Genomic DNA, 13,452 nt, shown 5'->3' on the forward strand with positions numbered 1-13,452 from the left:
GTGATCTTGTGCATCCACCCGTGTTTACACGTAAAAAGTTTTAAGCTTTACATACAGAATGGTAGGATTGTGACGTAGTTTTATAGCTTTTAACAGTCCATGGGTTTGACAAGCTAGTACAGAAAAGGTCTGTTGTGGCTCTAACTGGAAAAGCAGGTAAGTACGAGGAGTGTCTTTTCCTTTGCTTTCAACTTCTGCAGCAGCTGCTCGGTAAAGAACTGTATTGTCCCAGAATTCATGTTATTCCCTTAATTCTCTGACACCCCCCTCTCCCAATCAGTACCTTGAATTGATATAACCTGTCAAACTGTTTTTGTTAGTTTTATTAGTGCTATTTCTAGAAGTGGAGTCTTCTGGGGATGAAGTTACTGTATCAGCTAATCAGCATAGTCTGACACTAATTAGCTGGTATTAGTAATAATATAAACGAATCAGAAGTCTGACATTGCAATGTTAACGCATGAAAAATTCCTTTCCTGGACAGTATAGCTGGGAAAGATGACACTTGAGACAGTAATAATCTCCATAGTGAAATCATCATGGTCAAAACTCCATACAGTTCTATCTGAAAGCAGAAAACAAAGGTGACTGCTTTAGGTTAAATTTCTGTTTTCCAAACCTATCTGAATGTGTAATTTTTTTGCAGAGCCAACTCAGTCACTTGGAATCCACATAAGATGATGGGAGTGTTGTTACAATGTTCTGCCATTCTTGTCCGGGAGAAGGTCTGCCTTATATTTAATAATAAAGCAGTTAAAAAAAAAAAAAAAAAAGCAAGCAAACATCAAGCCCTAGTTTTTAAGAGGGTAGTGCAAAATCAATTTAATTTCAAAACTTCTTTTGGAAGGAATAATTGTGTGGATTTACATTGTCTTTAGGAAGTTGTTTTTTATCTTTTCTGTTTTGGGGGGGGTTGGGGGTTTTTTTTGTTTGTTAAAGATGCAGACAATATGGGTTAGATCTTTAGTTGTTGAATCTTTGCATATTCTAATAACAACACTAGAGCCATGCTAATATTTCATCTGAGCATCTGCCCCATTGTTTCTGTGATATACTGAACATACACTCTTGGTCTTAGTAATTTGTCACAGTCTAAACTGCTTAAATAAAAAGCAACTTTTTTACATTGCATAGTTGTTTAAAAGTTTCTCAGTTCTGTTGAAAAGAAAACATGCTGCTTTTATTATGACTCCATGTATATTTTTAGGGGTTTCTTCTAGATACTTCATTGTCATCAATGAAAGTAAGACCAGTGTCTTAATTCTTTTAAGCAATATGTATTTTCCTTAGATGACAAAAAAGTCCTATCATCTGTGGATAGGACTAATTTTGTTGTCTACTAATTTCTGGCATGTCAATTGCTGCTAGAAGAGGTTAGTTGAAGAAGTGGTCCCTGTGCATAGAACTGGGATGAAGGAGTTGTGGGTTCCAGCCCTAGGTCTGTCATTGCTCTTCCAGGTGACCCATCTCTAAACTGAGGACTGCAGCATTTATTTCCTTTTATAAAACAGTTTGACATCCATTGGAGGGAAGCACTAGCCATTATTTAGTGGCATGCATGCTTATCATGCTAACTATTGCAGGATTTTGGCAACATTTTTTATTCTCTATATGAGAATTTTGATAGGTGGTTTTGTATTTATCAGATACACCAGTGTCTTCAAGCTCCTTCAAAGAACCACTAATAAACTCTAAAGGAGGCACAGACCGTTTTAGAAATGTCACATGTTCAAGAATTCTGTGTAACATACAGGAATGTGCTCCCCTCTGTGTTTCCTTCAGAGATATTTACCAGGAATCCATAGGTTTCTGTTGGTCTGAGGACCATATTTATTTGTAAGCAAAAAATGTCTGGTTTAGGTTATTTGTACTTATATTTATCACTAATGTTAAGTGTCATAAAGCTGGACAATATATAAAGTTAAAGCCTTCAATTACTTTTTTTTTCTTCTTCATTTTCTGTAGCTATCTGCTGCACTGAGAGACCACAGCTTTATTCTAGTGCGTAATTTAACACATCAAAAATTTAAGTCCTAAGAACATAGCCTTAAAAGTGAAGTGGACAAAGTTAGTATCAAAAACTAAGAATCCAAATTAAGCTGAGAATGTTTTTTTAGGTGTGGGTGTGTGGGTGTGTAAAACCATATGGCTACTCAGGGACTTCTAAGAGAACCACCTTAGGTTATGAAATTATTTTTGTGGCTCAGGTTTACAAAACAAGGTCAGTATTTTATAATTTGGCCCATTAAAGAACAGTTCTTCTGTATATATTTGAAATAATTTTTTTTAATATATTATCAATGCATACAGTTTCATATGCACATATGCCATATAAGTACATGTTTTTCACTACAGGGTATACTTCAAGGCTGCAATCAAATGTGTGCAGGCTATCTCTTCCAGCAAGACAAACAATATGATGTATCCTATGACACTGGAGATAAGGCAATACAATGTGGTCGACATGTGGACATTTTCAAATTCTGGTTGATGTGGAAGGCAAAGGTAAATAATAAAAGTTCAGCTCAAAAATCAGAAATTTATATATTTAATTTTAAGTCTCATGTAACGGAACACTTTTTTAAACATAAATATTTGTATAATTACAATCTCTAAACACACAGGTATCTGAGTATCAAGTCAGAAAAGAGCCATGTGAATTGTAGAACAATGTTAGCCATCAATAAATTCAGCTGGAAATTAGAAGAAAGGTTTAAGTCACTAGATGAGTCCTGTGGTAAAACCAGTGAGACCAAAATGGTCTTTTTTTGTGATTTTATACACTTCCATATGTATTTTATGACAGATCACTTGCAGTAGCAGCAGAGTAGACTTGATGACTTACAAGGGTCCTTTGAGCATCATGTTTCAATGCATAGATTTTATAAGCAACTTCGAAAACAAAGCCTTTTACTTAAGAAGCTTTGCCCAACTGATGATTTAACAGTTGATTCCCTGGTACTACTGTGGTATACTTGGATGGCTGAATTTAAGCATGGGCTTATGTACAGGCTTACATGCTCACAAGATGAGAGTCCATGTAGTCAAGAAAACACACTTCATTTTTATTTCTTTATCTGCAGACATCATATGACTATTCTTCTTGTTCTTCTGCTGACAAAATGGGAATTAAGTTGGTTAACCTGTTCACAGTCTAATCTTTTTTTATAAAACTGAGATTAATTCTAACAGCAAAATGTACAATCATAAAACAGTTTTCACTTTGGGTGAGAGCTAGACAGCAATAGTAAATAACCTGTGATGATAAAATGTTTTTGTGCATATTTCCTCAATATTGAAGACTGAGGGAAGAAAGTAACGGAACTTTAGATATACAGTTGCTGTTAAACACATTGTAGAATTGCCATTGTTTATTTTTAAAAGTACTTCAGAAAAAGAAATGCAACACTTCAACACAAAATACTTATAACAATTACTTTAGTAATCAGCATAGATTTGATTACTAGGCTAAGTACATTTCAGTTCTTCCTCCAAAATAAATCATTTTGGTGCTGTAATCCAGTAACGTGAAACTGCTTATGACACATTAGAATCGGACTGTGGCTAGCAACTTTGAAGCGTGTTGTTTATGGTTCTAATTACCAAGTGCTGACTACAGACACCATCAAAGCATGAACTGAACATTTTTCTAAATACCAGCTGAACACATATTGTTAAAACTAGCATGCTGATTCTACCTCTGCTGTTATATTCACCTGTTAAACTGACCTCACTAAAGAAGTAGAGCACTTCACAATAAAGAAAAATACAGTGGAAACCATGATGGATATGGGTCATATTTAAAATTCAGAAGTAGGATTTTTGTGGATGTGATTCTTTAAAAATAATATAGATTAAAATTGCTAAGTTGATCTGTATATCTGGAATTTAAATTTCTCTAGACACTCGTTACTTTGGATTTCTGTTTGGTCTTGAGACAGATTCAGATTTCTTGGGCTCGAGTTCTCTGAGATATTAGATAGAATCTGTTTCTAGCAGATTGTGTGATTATATTACAAAGATGTTAAGAAAACAAAATATTACGAGCTATGGACATTTTTCCTTCAGCATTAGCCACCATGACTGATCATACTCTTGTCCTCACAGTAGAAATACACCACCTAGGTCCAGAAGCATTCTTGTGACTTTACCTTCAGTCATTTTATTCAGTACAAAAAACTTACCCCAAATATGCAATAATTTAAGAGTGTACTTGTCTGTCATCTTCATTCATGTACAAAGTGTGGGTTTTTTTTCTTAAAGTACAACTTTTTGGTTTTTCTTATTTATTATCAACATTGATCTACTTTTTCTGGGATTATGATCTTTCAAAACAAATCAGATATGACAAAAGATCAGTGGGTGGGCAAATGACTTTTAGCAAACACTGCAAGCTTTTACTTGCTGACTTTTTTAAATGCAAATTTCTAGCAAACTGTTCAGAGGAAATAAATTACTTCCCAACTCCTTACCCCTCACCCTTACCAACTGAGTTTCCATTCCATGTTCCTAGTCTTTCAGCAATAGCTGGGAAGCCAAGACGTAATATTCATAATATTTTTGGAAACTGAAAAAAAAGGAGCTGAAAATAATCTATTAAAAATATAAAAATCCCTTGTTATTTTCATAATAAATTCTCTTAAAATGAGACCAAAACCAAACAGTGATTACAGTTCGCCACATTTAGCCACTTTTGTAGTGTTGATTATCTTTACTTTTAAATTACAAGAAGTAATACTGCTAAATGTTTTCTGACTGAAAACATTTAAGGGTGAAGCCTATCTGAAAAGGTGATGGCATTGGAGGAGGGAAAAATGACCATACAATTAATACTTTCTTTTTAAAACAGGGTACAGTAGGATTTGAAAATCAGATCAACAAATGCCTGGAGCTGGCAGAATATCTCTACACTAAAATCAAAAACAGAGAAGAATTTGAGATGGTTTTTGAAGGGGAGGTAAGTTTTCTTTCATGTAACCTGTGTGTAGGAGCCAAATCTGTATGGAATTTTGAAAACAGTCTTCATACTTCTTACAGTTCTGCAAGCCAGCTATGCAAAACTGCTCTTATTTTCTAGAGAACTACATGACTATTGGCATCTGGGCAGTTTTTTGGCCAATACCCATGTGGTTTTGTACCATAAATGTCTGATTTGTCTCCTCTTTCTCTTCTGCAGAGGACTTCTCAGTTTAGGGCATGAAGACAACATTAATACAAGCTACTCATGCTGAGATTCCACTTTATAACATACGTAACTGAGCATCTGCTATTTTTGCTGTATGTTCTGTTGCTAGTGCCACTGCATAAGCTCTTGGTTGATAAAATAACAAATATACTTTGTATCTCCATTTACTGCGAAAAGGAAAATTTGGCTGCGCTTGCTGCAATCCTGGAAAACAGTTCCTTGTAAAACTGCGTGTAGGTGAAAAAGCATCTGCACTTCATTAGCACCCTAAAACATTGTAAATAGGACAATGTATAGAGAATCTAAACCAGCAGGTGCAACCAGCAGTACTGTAATCCGTTTATTTTGGTTTAACATGCAGAACTAGGAAAGTTAATACTATATTTTGTCTTTCATGTCTATGTTAAAATATGCTACTGATTAGCCTTTAGTGTGTGAGTGATCTGTATTATTTTGTTTACTGATGTATGTGTTTGGTTCTTTTTGCAGCCAGAGCATACAAATGTATGTTTTTGGTATATTCCGCCAAGTCTCAGGGGCATGCCAGACTGTGATGAGAGAAGAGAAAAGTTACACAGGGTATGTGGTTTTTGTTAAATGCTAAAATATAGTCTACTCTTTCAACACAAAGTATTCTGTTTATTAAAAATAACATATCTGTGTGTTGACACATGTTCCAAATTCTGGGACATCAGTTCTCCAATTGCTTGTTATGACCTTGATATTTGTTCACCTTTGTCTCCTATTTATACTGAGGTTGAAGTCGTGTTTCCCCTGTAGAACTAGATACAGGACATACTCAGTTATTCTTTGTTTTGTATCGCTTCTGTGCTCCCAAAAGTGTTATGAATCTTTAAAAAGTAGCTAGGCATAAAGATGTCCCAGTCCTGTTTGAGTAGGACAGCATATCAGCAAGAGAAATGAAAAGGTAATTACTTGAAAATGCTGGGACAGGTAAAGGAAATGGAAACCTGTAAGTCCTTGTCACGTCTTTATTTTGATTTTAAATGTGCTTGGTTAGCCATGCATTAACACATTTCAGTGAAAATGAATACCCTTTGGAGGACTTTGGGATAAATTTATTTGAAGAAATGATAGAGGGAAGAGAAGGCATCGTAGAGGCACCACCGAGAAAAGTATTGGGTTACTTAGGACTTGAGGGAAGTGAAATACATTAGTTTTGTAGGTAGACAGAATTGGAATGAAATAGATTCAGGGGACAAAAGAATGATTTTATAGTTGTCAAAATGAATTGCTTTTTTTTTTTTTTTTTTTTTTTTGGGAAGGGAGAGGAATGGGCAAACTTGGGAGGTTTTGTAGCGGATTTTATGTCTGCATCACACTGGGGAAAGAGAACAGAAGAGAATAGAAATTCCTGGGTCAACCAAGTGACATGTTAGATAAAGAAATTGCCAGAAAAGAGAGAAAAGAGGAAGATAGATAAGACTGGAAAGAAGGATGAAGTGTTTGACTTGTCACTGTTAAATGTTAGAGGACATTATAAAGCATCCTGCAAAACAGTAGAAGAGCCAGTCATCTGACCTTGGCTGGCAGAGAGCAGAGCAGGAGAAAGATAGTCTGGATGGAAAAACTGGGCTCAGTCAATACCAAATATTAAGATTGTCAGAACATTATTCCTTGTAAATTAAAGTGAGGAAGTGAGATTGCAGTAAATGCACAGTACTGCAAAACTACTGGAAGGTTTCCACGGCTTATGGTAACAGAAAATACTGTTTATGACATAGATCTTGTTGAAAAATTTCCATTGTTGTTGTTCTCCCCACCTCCACGCCTAGAAAATGACTTTGATAATACATAATACTCTCACGGAAAACATCCGTTACCCTCAGAAAGGTGGTTCTGGAGTAGGTTTTCATAAAAAGAAAACATTTCTTCATGACAAAGTCTTCAGCACAAAGAAATGACATGTACACTTAATACATTTAATATATAGAATTATTATGTAGTGAATACTCTAGGATGCTCTTAGTCTATTAATCAAAAAGATAGATAGTGTTGTCAATTTTCCTTTAAATAGTCAGTCCTACATACTTTGTTTTTCAAGCTTTTTCTCTTACAGATCTTTTTATAAAAACTAGTGCCTTTCTGATCTGTCCATTTATTTTTTCCAAATTAAGAAATGTTGTGACAGACAAAGAAAGGACAAATTTTTTTAATTACTCTTCTCTCTCTTTTTTTTTTTTTTTTTTTTTTTTTAAAATGATAAAGGTGGCACCGAAAATCAAAGCACTGATGATGGAGTCAGGTACTACCATGGTTGGATATCAGCCTCAGGGCGATAAAGTCAACTTCTTCCGAATGGTCATCTCAAACCCAGCAGCAACTAAGTCTGACATTGACTTCCTCATTGAGGAAATAGAAAGATTGGGGCAGGAGCTGTAGTACAGTGGTTGAATTATTTATTTCTCCAAGTCACTGTTTTCCAGCACTGGCTATTTTTTTAACCCAGTTCTGTAGAACATGTTTTAAGGAAATTCTCTAAGTTCTGATCTCCTAAGACATTCTTAAACAAAACGACTATAGGCTACTGAAACATATATGTATTGGTAGATCATATTACTGAGGGAAAATGTATTATCTTGAAGTTGAAGTACTATTGACTCTTACATTGGTCTTGTTTATTGTAGTCAGCAGGAAATTAATAAGTACTAAAATAGCAAATTAAGAACTCTGCACAGTATATATGTACAGTATAAATAAATATATATAATTATATATATATATACATACATATATATATAAAAAGTGGTTATAAACTTAGATCTAAGCCACAGCATGTTTTCCACTTTAAGAGAATTAACTTTTCCTTCAACAACTAACGATGTGGATAATGTGCTACAAATTTTTCTGCCAGATAAAAATAGACATATAGAAACATTTCTAAAATGTAGATTCTTAGGAGCTAAAGAAAATGTATAACAGTATTAAATCTTATTGTTGGTGCTTCTCTCACGTACAAAACAGCAATCTCTAACAGCACCTTTGAGTAAAATAGTTGTATTTCCCCTTTAGTGTCACATCAGGGGATAATAGTAGCAGAGTCATTGTAACAAGTATATTATGGCTGTATTTTTAGAGGTTAATTTGTGTAGATTGTGTATATTATTGTTAAATGACTTTGTGTAAAAGGATTTAAATGTAATAGTTTTACAGCAAGATAACTGTTGAATTGTAGGTATATGAAATATTTGCTTATTTATATGCAGAGATTTACCATGCTGAAGAGTTGTCTTGTATTTTCTTCCATTTGTAATGTATCCTATTTATATATTATTGAAGTTCTAAATAATGTTTATGGTATTTTAGTGTCTTTGTGAGCCAAAGAAAAAAATACAAAAATATTAGTTGACACTTTGATTTAAATCCTAGTGCCCTTAAAATTATAACTTACAGATAATTTTACTGAATATAAGGAATTCTAACATTGTGTATAGACTGTCAAATGATGAGATCCCTTTAATCTATTAGAATTTTCAGTTTTATTTATTGTAATGTCAGACTGTCTGTTCAGTGTTCTGAATGCTTTTCTAGTGCATATTGGTTGCTAACCAAGGCCCCTGTTTTTGAGTTGTATTTCAGGACTAATCTCTATGACCATTTTAACTAAATTCTGTGGGAGTTTTAACCAGCACCATTCTTTTAGTGATATGGAATTCAATATGTGTTTGGAGCTTATAAAATAAATAAAAACAAAAGTAATCTCAGAATCTTTAAATACAGCTGGCATGTCACAACAATTTCAACTGGCTAGACTTTTCAAAGTATAGACACCAGAGTCATCTGCAGCTTGTTCAGTTTTAATCATTAGATAATCAATACTACCGAGTGGAAAACTCCATACTGGAAGCAGAGTAGTGGAACAAAATGAAGATTCAATAATCTACTGAGTTACTGTCATGGTGATAAAAGGAATATGCTAATTTCAAATCTTTTTATACATGATTCTATGGCTATCTTCTATGCAAGTCAGTAATTAATTGGTTTTTCTTTTCTTTTTTTTTTCCCAAATCAATAAGAAAATTAAATTATTTTAGAAACATTCAGTGAAATGCGGTCATGCTATGCAGTTTTTGCAGCCTCTCTGAACCCCTTCAGTCCTGTGGAAGGACAGCTACACCAGGAGAGATTACCATCCTGCAGGTCCCACTGGTTGTCTTCTGAGGACGCTGTCTCACATCTTTGGCTGGGTCAGAGCAGGGAGAAGGAAGCAGCTGTCATGGTAAATGCTGTATCATATAGCACAGCCTTTCCAGCTTTTCATAGGACTATTGCTTATCACTCTTCCATAACCTTCTGTAAAACCTTCTATTGAAATTATTTGAGTTGAATCTAAAAATTATTATAAATTTGTCAGTCTTCTAGATTTGAGTATGACTTTCAAAATATCATCTAACTTGTTACTTTTATGCCATGAAACCCCCCAGTAATCTCATCAGTACAATATTTTTTTCATTAGGTTATTTTTCTCAAGACACCGTAGTTGGTCTCTTGCCTTCTTGATCTTAAACCTCAGTCCTCCTTAATTATAACCCTGATATCTTACCATGTCTTCAGTACTTAACATTTCTTGATGTAAATATCCATGCTGTATGACCTGAGGCCTGCAATTCAGAAGTAGTCAGTGTGAACATTGACTTCATTACCAACTTCCATAATATTAAATGCCGTTCTTTATAGATAGCAGCTACTCATCAAAACTAGAGGGCCTCTCATTGACAGCTGGCTTTAGAGTACAGAAATAAGTTTGTTTTGAAGTAGTAGAACATTTTAATTTACAGGCTTCTGGCTGAAATCTGGTCTCTGTCACAGTTTTACTTTATTCAAAGGGCAGCTAGAGAAGATTGAAAGATTTCCCTCAGTCCTCCTCGTTTATGAGAAACAATACGAACTAGTATAATCAATACAAATATGTATAACTGCTGACCTAGCTTCACTAGGGGATTTTATGTCTTCCACACAAGCAGCACCATGGCCCTTGTGATTTCTTCAACCAGTTCTTAGGTGGGAATTTCTGACTTTCTCCATCTCCCCAGTCAAGATATTTCAGCAATACTGTTACTAAGGTTCCCAACTTACCCTTAATCCTCTAACCTTAATATTTTAACCTCGTGGACCTTGTATCCAGATCACCATCTCAATATTGTAATGATAATTATTGTATTTGAAATGTTGTATTTCCTCAGAGCATACATACTAGGTAAAGAGAATCATCCTCATGTAACTGATCATGAAACTATAGGAAAGACCATAATGTGGCTTACTGGCATTCATACAGCAAGACTTGGACAGTCCTGTGATACAGTCAGAAATAGATCTAGACCTCTTCAGCACATATACAATGTTTTGCTTACTAAAATTTCTGCTTCCTCATTTAATAGAGTATCTTGTATTTGGGAGGTCAAAAGCATCAGAGGTTCTACCTATTGCCCTTGACAGTTTGCAGCTAGGTGGGAATAATGGAGCTTCTCCTGCCTGTTTCAGAAGTGAGACCAGTAACACAGAGGTATTTTCTCTGTGTTTAGATTTATCTTCCTACCCTCTGCATTTTATCTTGCCTTTCTGCAGTGCTGTGTCTTGACACAGATGATACAGTTAGATTTTTGCAAAGCTTTTAGTTCTAATATCAGACTCTGGAGTGTTTCCCTATTAGATGTACCTGCTTCCACAGGCACAGGGCTCATATTAATTTCCGACTTGGTTAGCTAATTTTAACAGAGCAGTTACGGTCATCAGTGAGAAAACTCATCTGTGTTTTCTTCTCAGTAGGTAATTTTCATCTGAGTAATATGTTACAGCTTCTCAGACAAAAGCTTACCTGGAATTTTCCTGCTTTTTAATCCATACACTATTAACTGTGAGAGATCAGGAAGTATGGATATACAGAAGTGTTGGCTAATTCAAAGCATTGCAATTCCAGGTGAGTAACTTTGTTTTTCTGAGGCTTAAAATATACTCCAAGGTAGCAATTTTGCCTTTAAAATCACACGGACAATCACTGTAATTTTGTGTGGGTGAATTCAGATCATATAAACAATAGGCAAGATCTTAGCTGAACATGTAGCTGCAGTGCTTATTAACTGATGTAATTTATTTGGAAAAGATTGACCATTGGATAAAAATCAACAGCAGCTGTTGATTTTGAATGAGAAAAATTCTGATTGTATTATTAAAGGTAATTTTTAGTGAAGATAGTTAGATTATACCATTCATGGCAGACAGATGGAACCATGGGCCTTGGGAATAACCCAGGATTTTAAAATTATCATTGACTTAGTTTACAATCTGTTTTTTGAATGGTGACAAATATGAAGAGATTTTTTAAAGAGAATCTCTGTTTTATGGTTTAAGAAATGTCGAAGTTATAAAGAAGATATGCAATGCAGTTTAAATTTTTCAATAAAAGTTGATCTTAAAACTGTCTAATTTGTCTCATACCATTTTTGTGAGTTCCTTTGTTTCCTTAAGAATATGAGACAAAAGCCATACAACATTATCCCTCACATTAAAAACAGTAAGGCAAATGCTAAGCCTACTCTTTAGTTTTAATTGTGAATTGAATGTGAGCTTGTACCAACACAGACTGAGGAAGAACCGCAAACTCTAGACCTTGATCAGTTTGAATAGAGTTGTTGAGACATTAGTACTGTGTAGAAATGCTAAAAAATAGAGAATCTAAAAATCTTTCTTCGTGGTGTTTTGTGTGGTTTCTGAAATCCTCATCCAGCTTATGCAGAGGACCCAAGAAAGTAAATAGGAACCTTGGAATGGGTAAAAAAGCCCTGCTATTTAATCTGTGGATATATTTATAAAACGTACTTCTTGTAATACAGGTCTTACTCCCAGGAAGGCTTGAATACGTGCTTAACTTTGCACACTTTGCAATGCCACTGGTTGATCTCGGTGTTTGTTTATTAAGCACATTTAAATCTGCACACAATCAGAACTAGGATATTTTTATGTAATCAAAAATCTACTTGACTGAAAAAGTACTTTTCTGTATGTAAAAAAAATGCAGGACAGGACCAGGCCTAGAGGTGTTTTGAATAGTGTTATGTTTCAGCACTTCTGTGCTTGTCTGACAAGAAATGATGCAGAGATGGCAAGAGGAGCCTTCAGGGTCATACGACAATACACTGTGGAATGAGAACTACAGGATACTGGGTGCCTGACTGCAAAAGCATTTAAAGTTTGCATAGCAGAAAATCTGTGAGTATTCTTACCAGAGTCAGTTGGAACTGGGTTTCTTTGTTCAGCCACTTGTTTATTAAGCATTATAATGCACAGCCTTTTACAGTAAAAATGTTTCCTTGAAACACAAATGAGATATTGGCAGCTTTATTTTGTGAGTAAAGTAAGTATGTTTCGTAAGAATAATTTTGCAAATATGTACAAGGGAAGCCTAATCCTGCCACCACAGAAGTCGACGGGAGAATTGTTGCTGATTGCATGAATCAATCTTTCCCATTCTCAGAAATTAAAGACCATTTCCTAATAAAACAACAGAATGACACCTTAAGTCTGAGGTAGGAAAAAATACTGAAGTTCTTATATTCTCTAAAAAGGGCTATGCATATTGCAGTAACATTAAACAAATCCAAAGTATTTCGTATAGAATCATAGACGTTTTAAAATAACACCAGAAACCGAGTTTGAGCATAAAATAGTTGAAATATAAAATTTATAAGAATGCCATAACTTCAGGGAAACACTTTTTTTCCCTAACTGGACTTGAGTGAAGCATAATAATTACAAAACACAACTCTTTCCCTTTGTAAATATTGTATGAATTAAAGCTCTTGGCACATGATATATACTTGATACATATCATGTATAACTTGAAGAAGGTGATTAAAAATTTTGGGTTCTAGACCATATTTTGGGGTAAACTGCTGTTCTATTACAGCTGTTAAAATATTTTTAGTTCTTTTTTTGTATACTAAATATATTGAAAAATAAGAGCACATTTTAAATTCATAAAAGTATAAAATTATGTTTTTCATAATATAGACAAATTCTAGTTTATTACTGCTTTATGCATTATCCATAGAACTGTCATTGATTTTTAACAGTATGTAACAAATTTGATTTTGATTGCTTTAGGGGGTAGGATGAGTATCCTTCAAGTAGGATGAGTTTTCTTAAGAACAATTTTCTAAGTTAAAGAATTTTATGCAGCAAACTAGGCATGAGGAAAATACATGCTGCAAAGAAGCTTACCAAGTCCATTAGTGTAGCATGCAAATACC

The 13,452-nt window shown here is 34.5% G+C and overlaps 1 protein-coding gene across 1 annotated transcript in view; it reads left to right on the forward strand.

Annotated features, from left to right (window-relative positions):
* The window catches only part of GAD1 (glutamate decarboxylase 1), a 35,317-nt gene extending 23,688 nt beyond the window's left edge, over window positions 1–11,629 (forward strand). The window contains exons 13-17 of the mRNA XM_069781397.1: window positions 647–725; window positions 2,356–2,505; window positions 4,850–4,957; window positions 5,675–5,764; window positions 7,415–11,629. Coding sequence (XP_069637498.1) covers window positions 647–725; window positions 2,356–2,505; window positions 4,850–4,957; window positions 5,675–5,764; window positions 7,415–7,588 — 601 coding nt within the window. The 3' untranslated portion in view covers window positions 7,589–11,629. The remainder of the gene's footprint in view (window positions 1–646; window positions 726–2,355; window positions 2,506–4,849; window positions 4,958–5,674; window positions 5,765–7,414) is intronic.
* Window positions 11,630–13,452: the final 1,823 nt, after the last annotated feature.

The sequence above is a fragment of the Haliaeetus albicilla genome, chromosome 4 (assembly GCF_947461875.1).
Source record: "Haliaeetus albicilla chromosome 4, bHalAlb1.1, whole genome shotgun sequence".
In the NCBI taxonomy this organism is placed as follows: Eukaryota; Metazoa; Chordata; class Aves; order Accipitriformes; family Accipitridae; genus Haliaeetus; species Haliaeetus albicilla.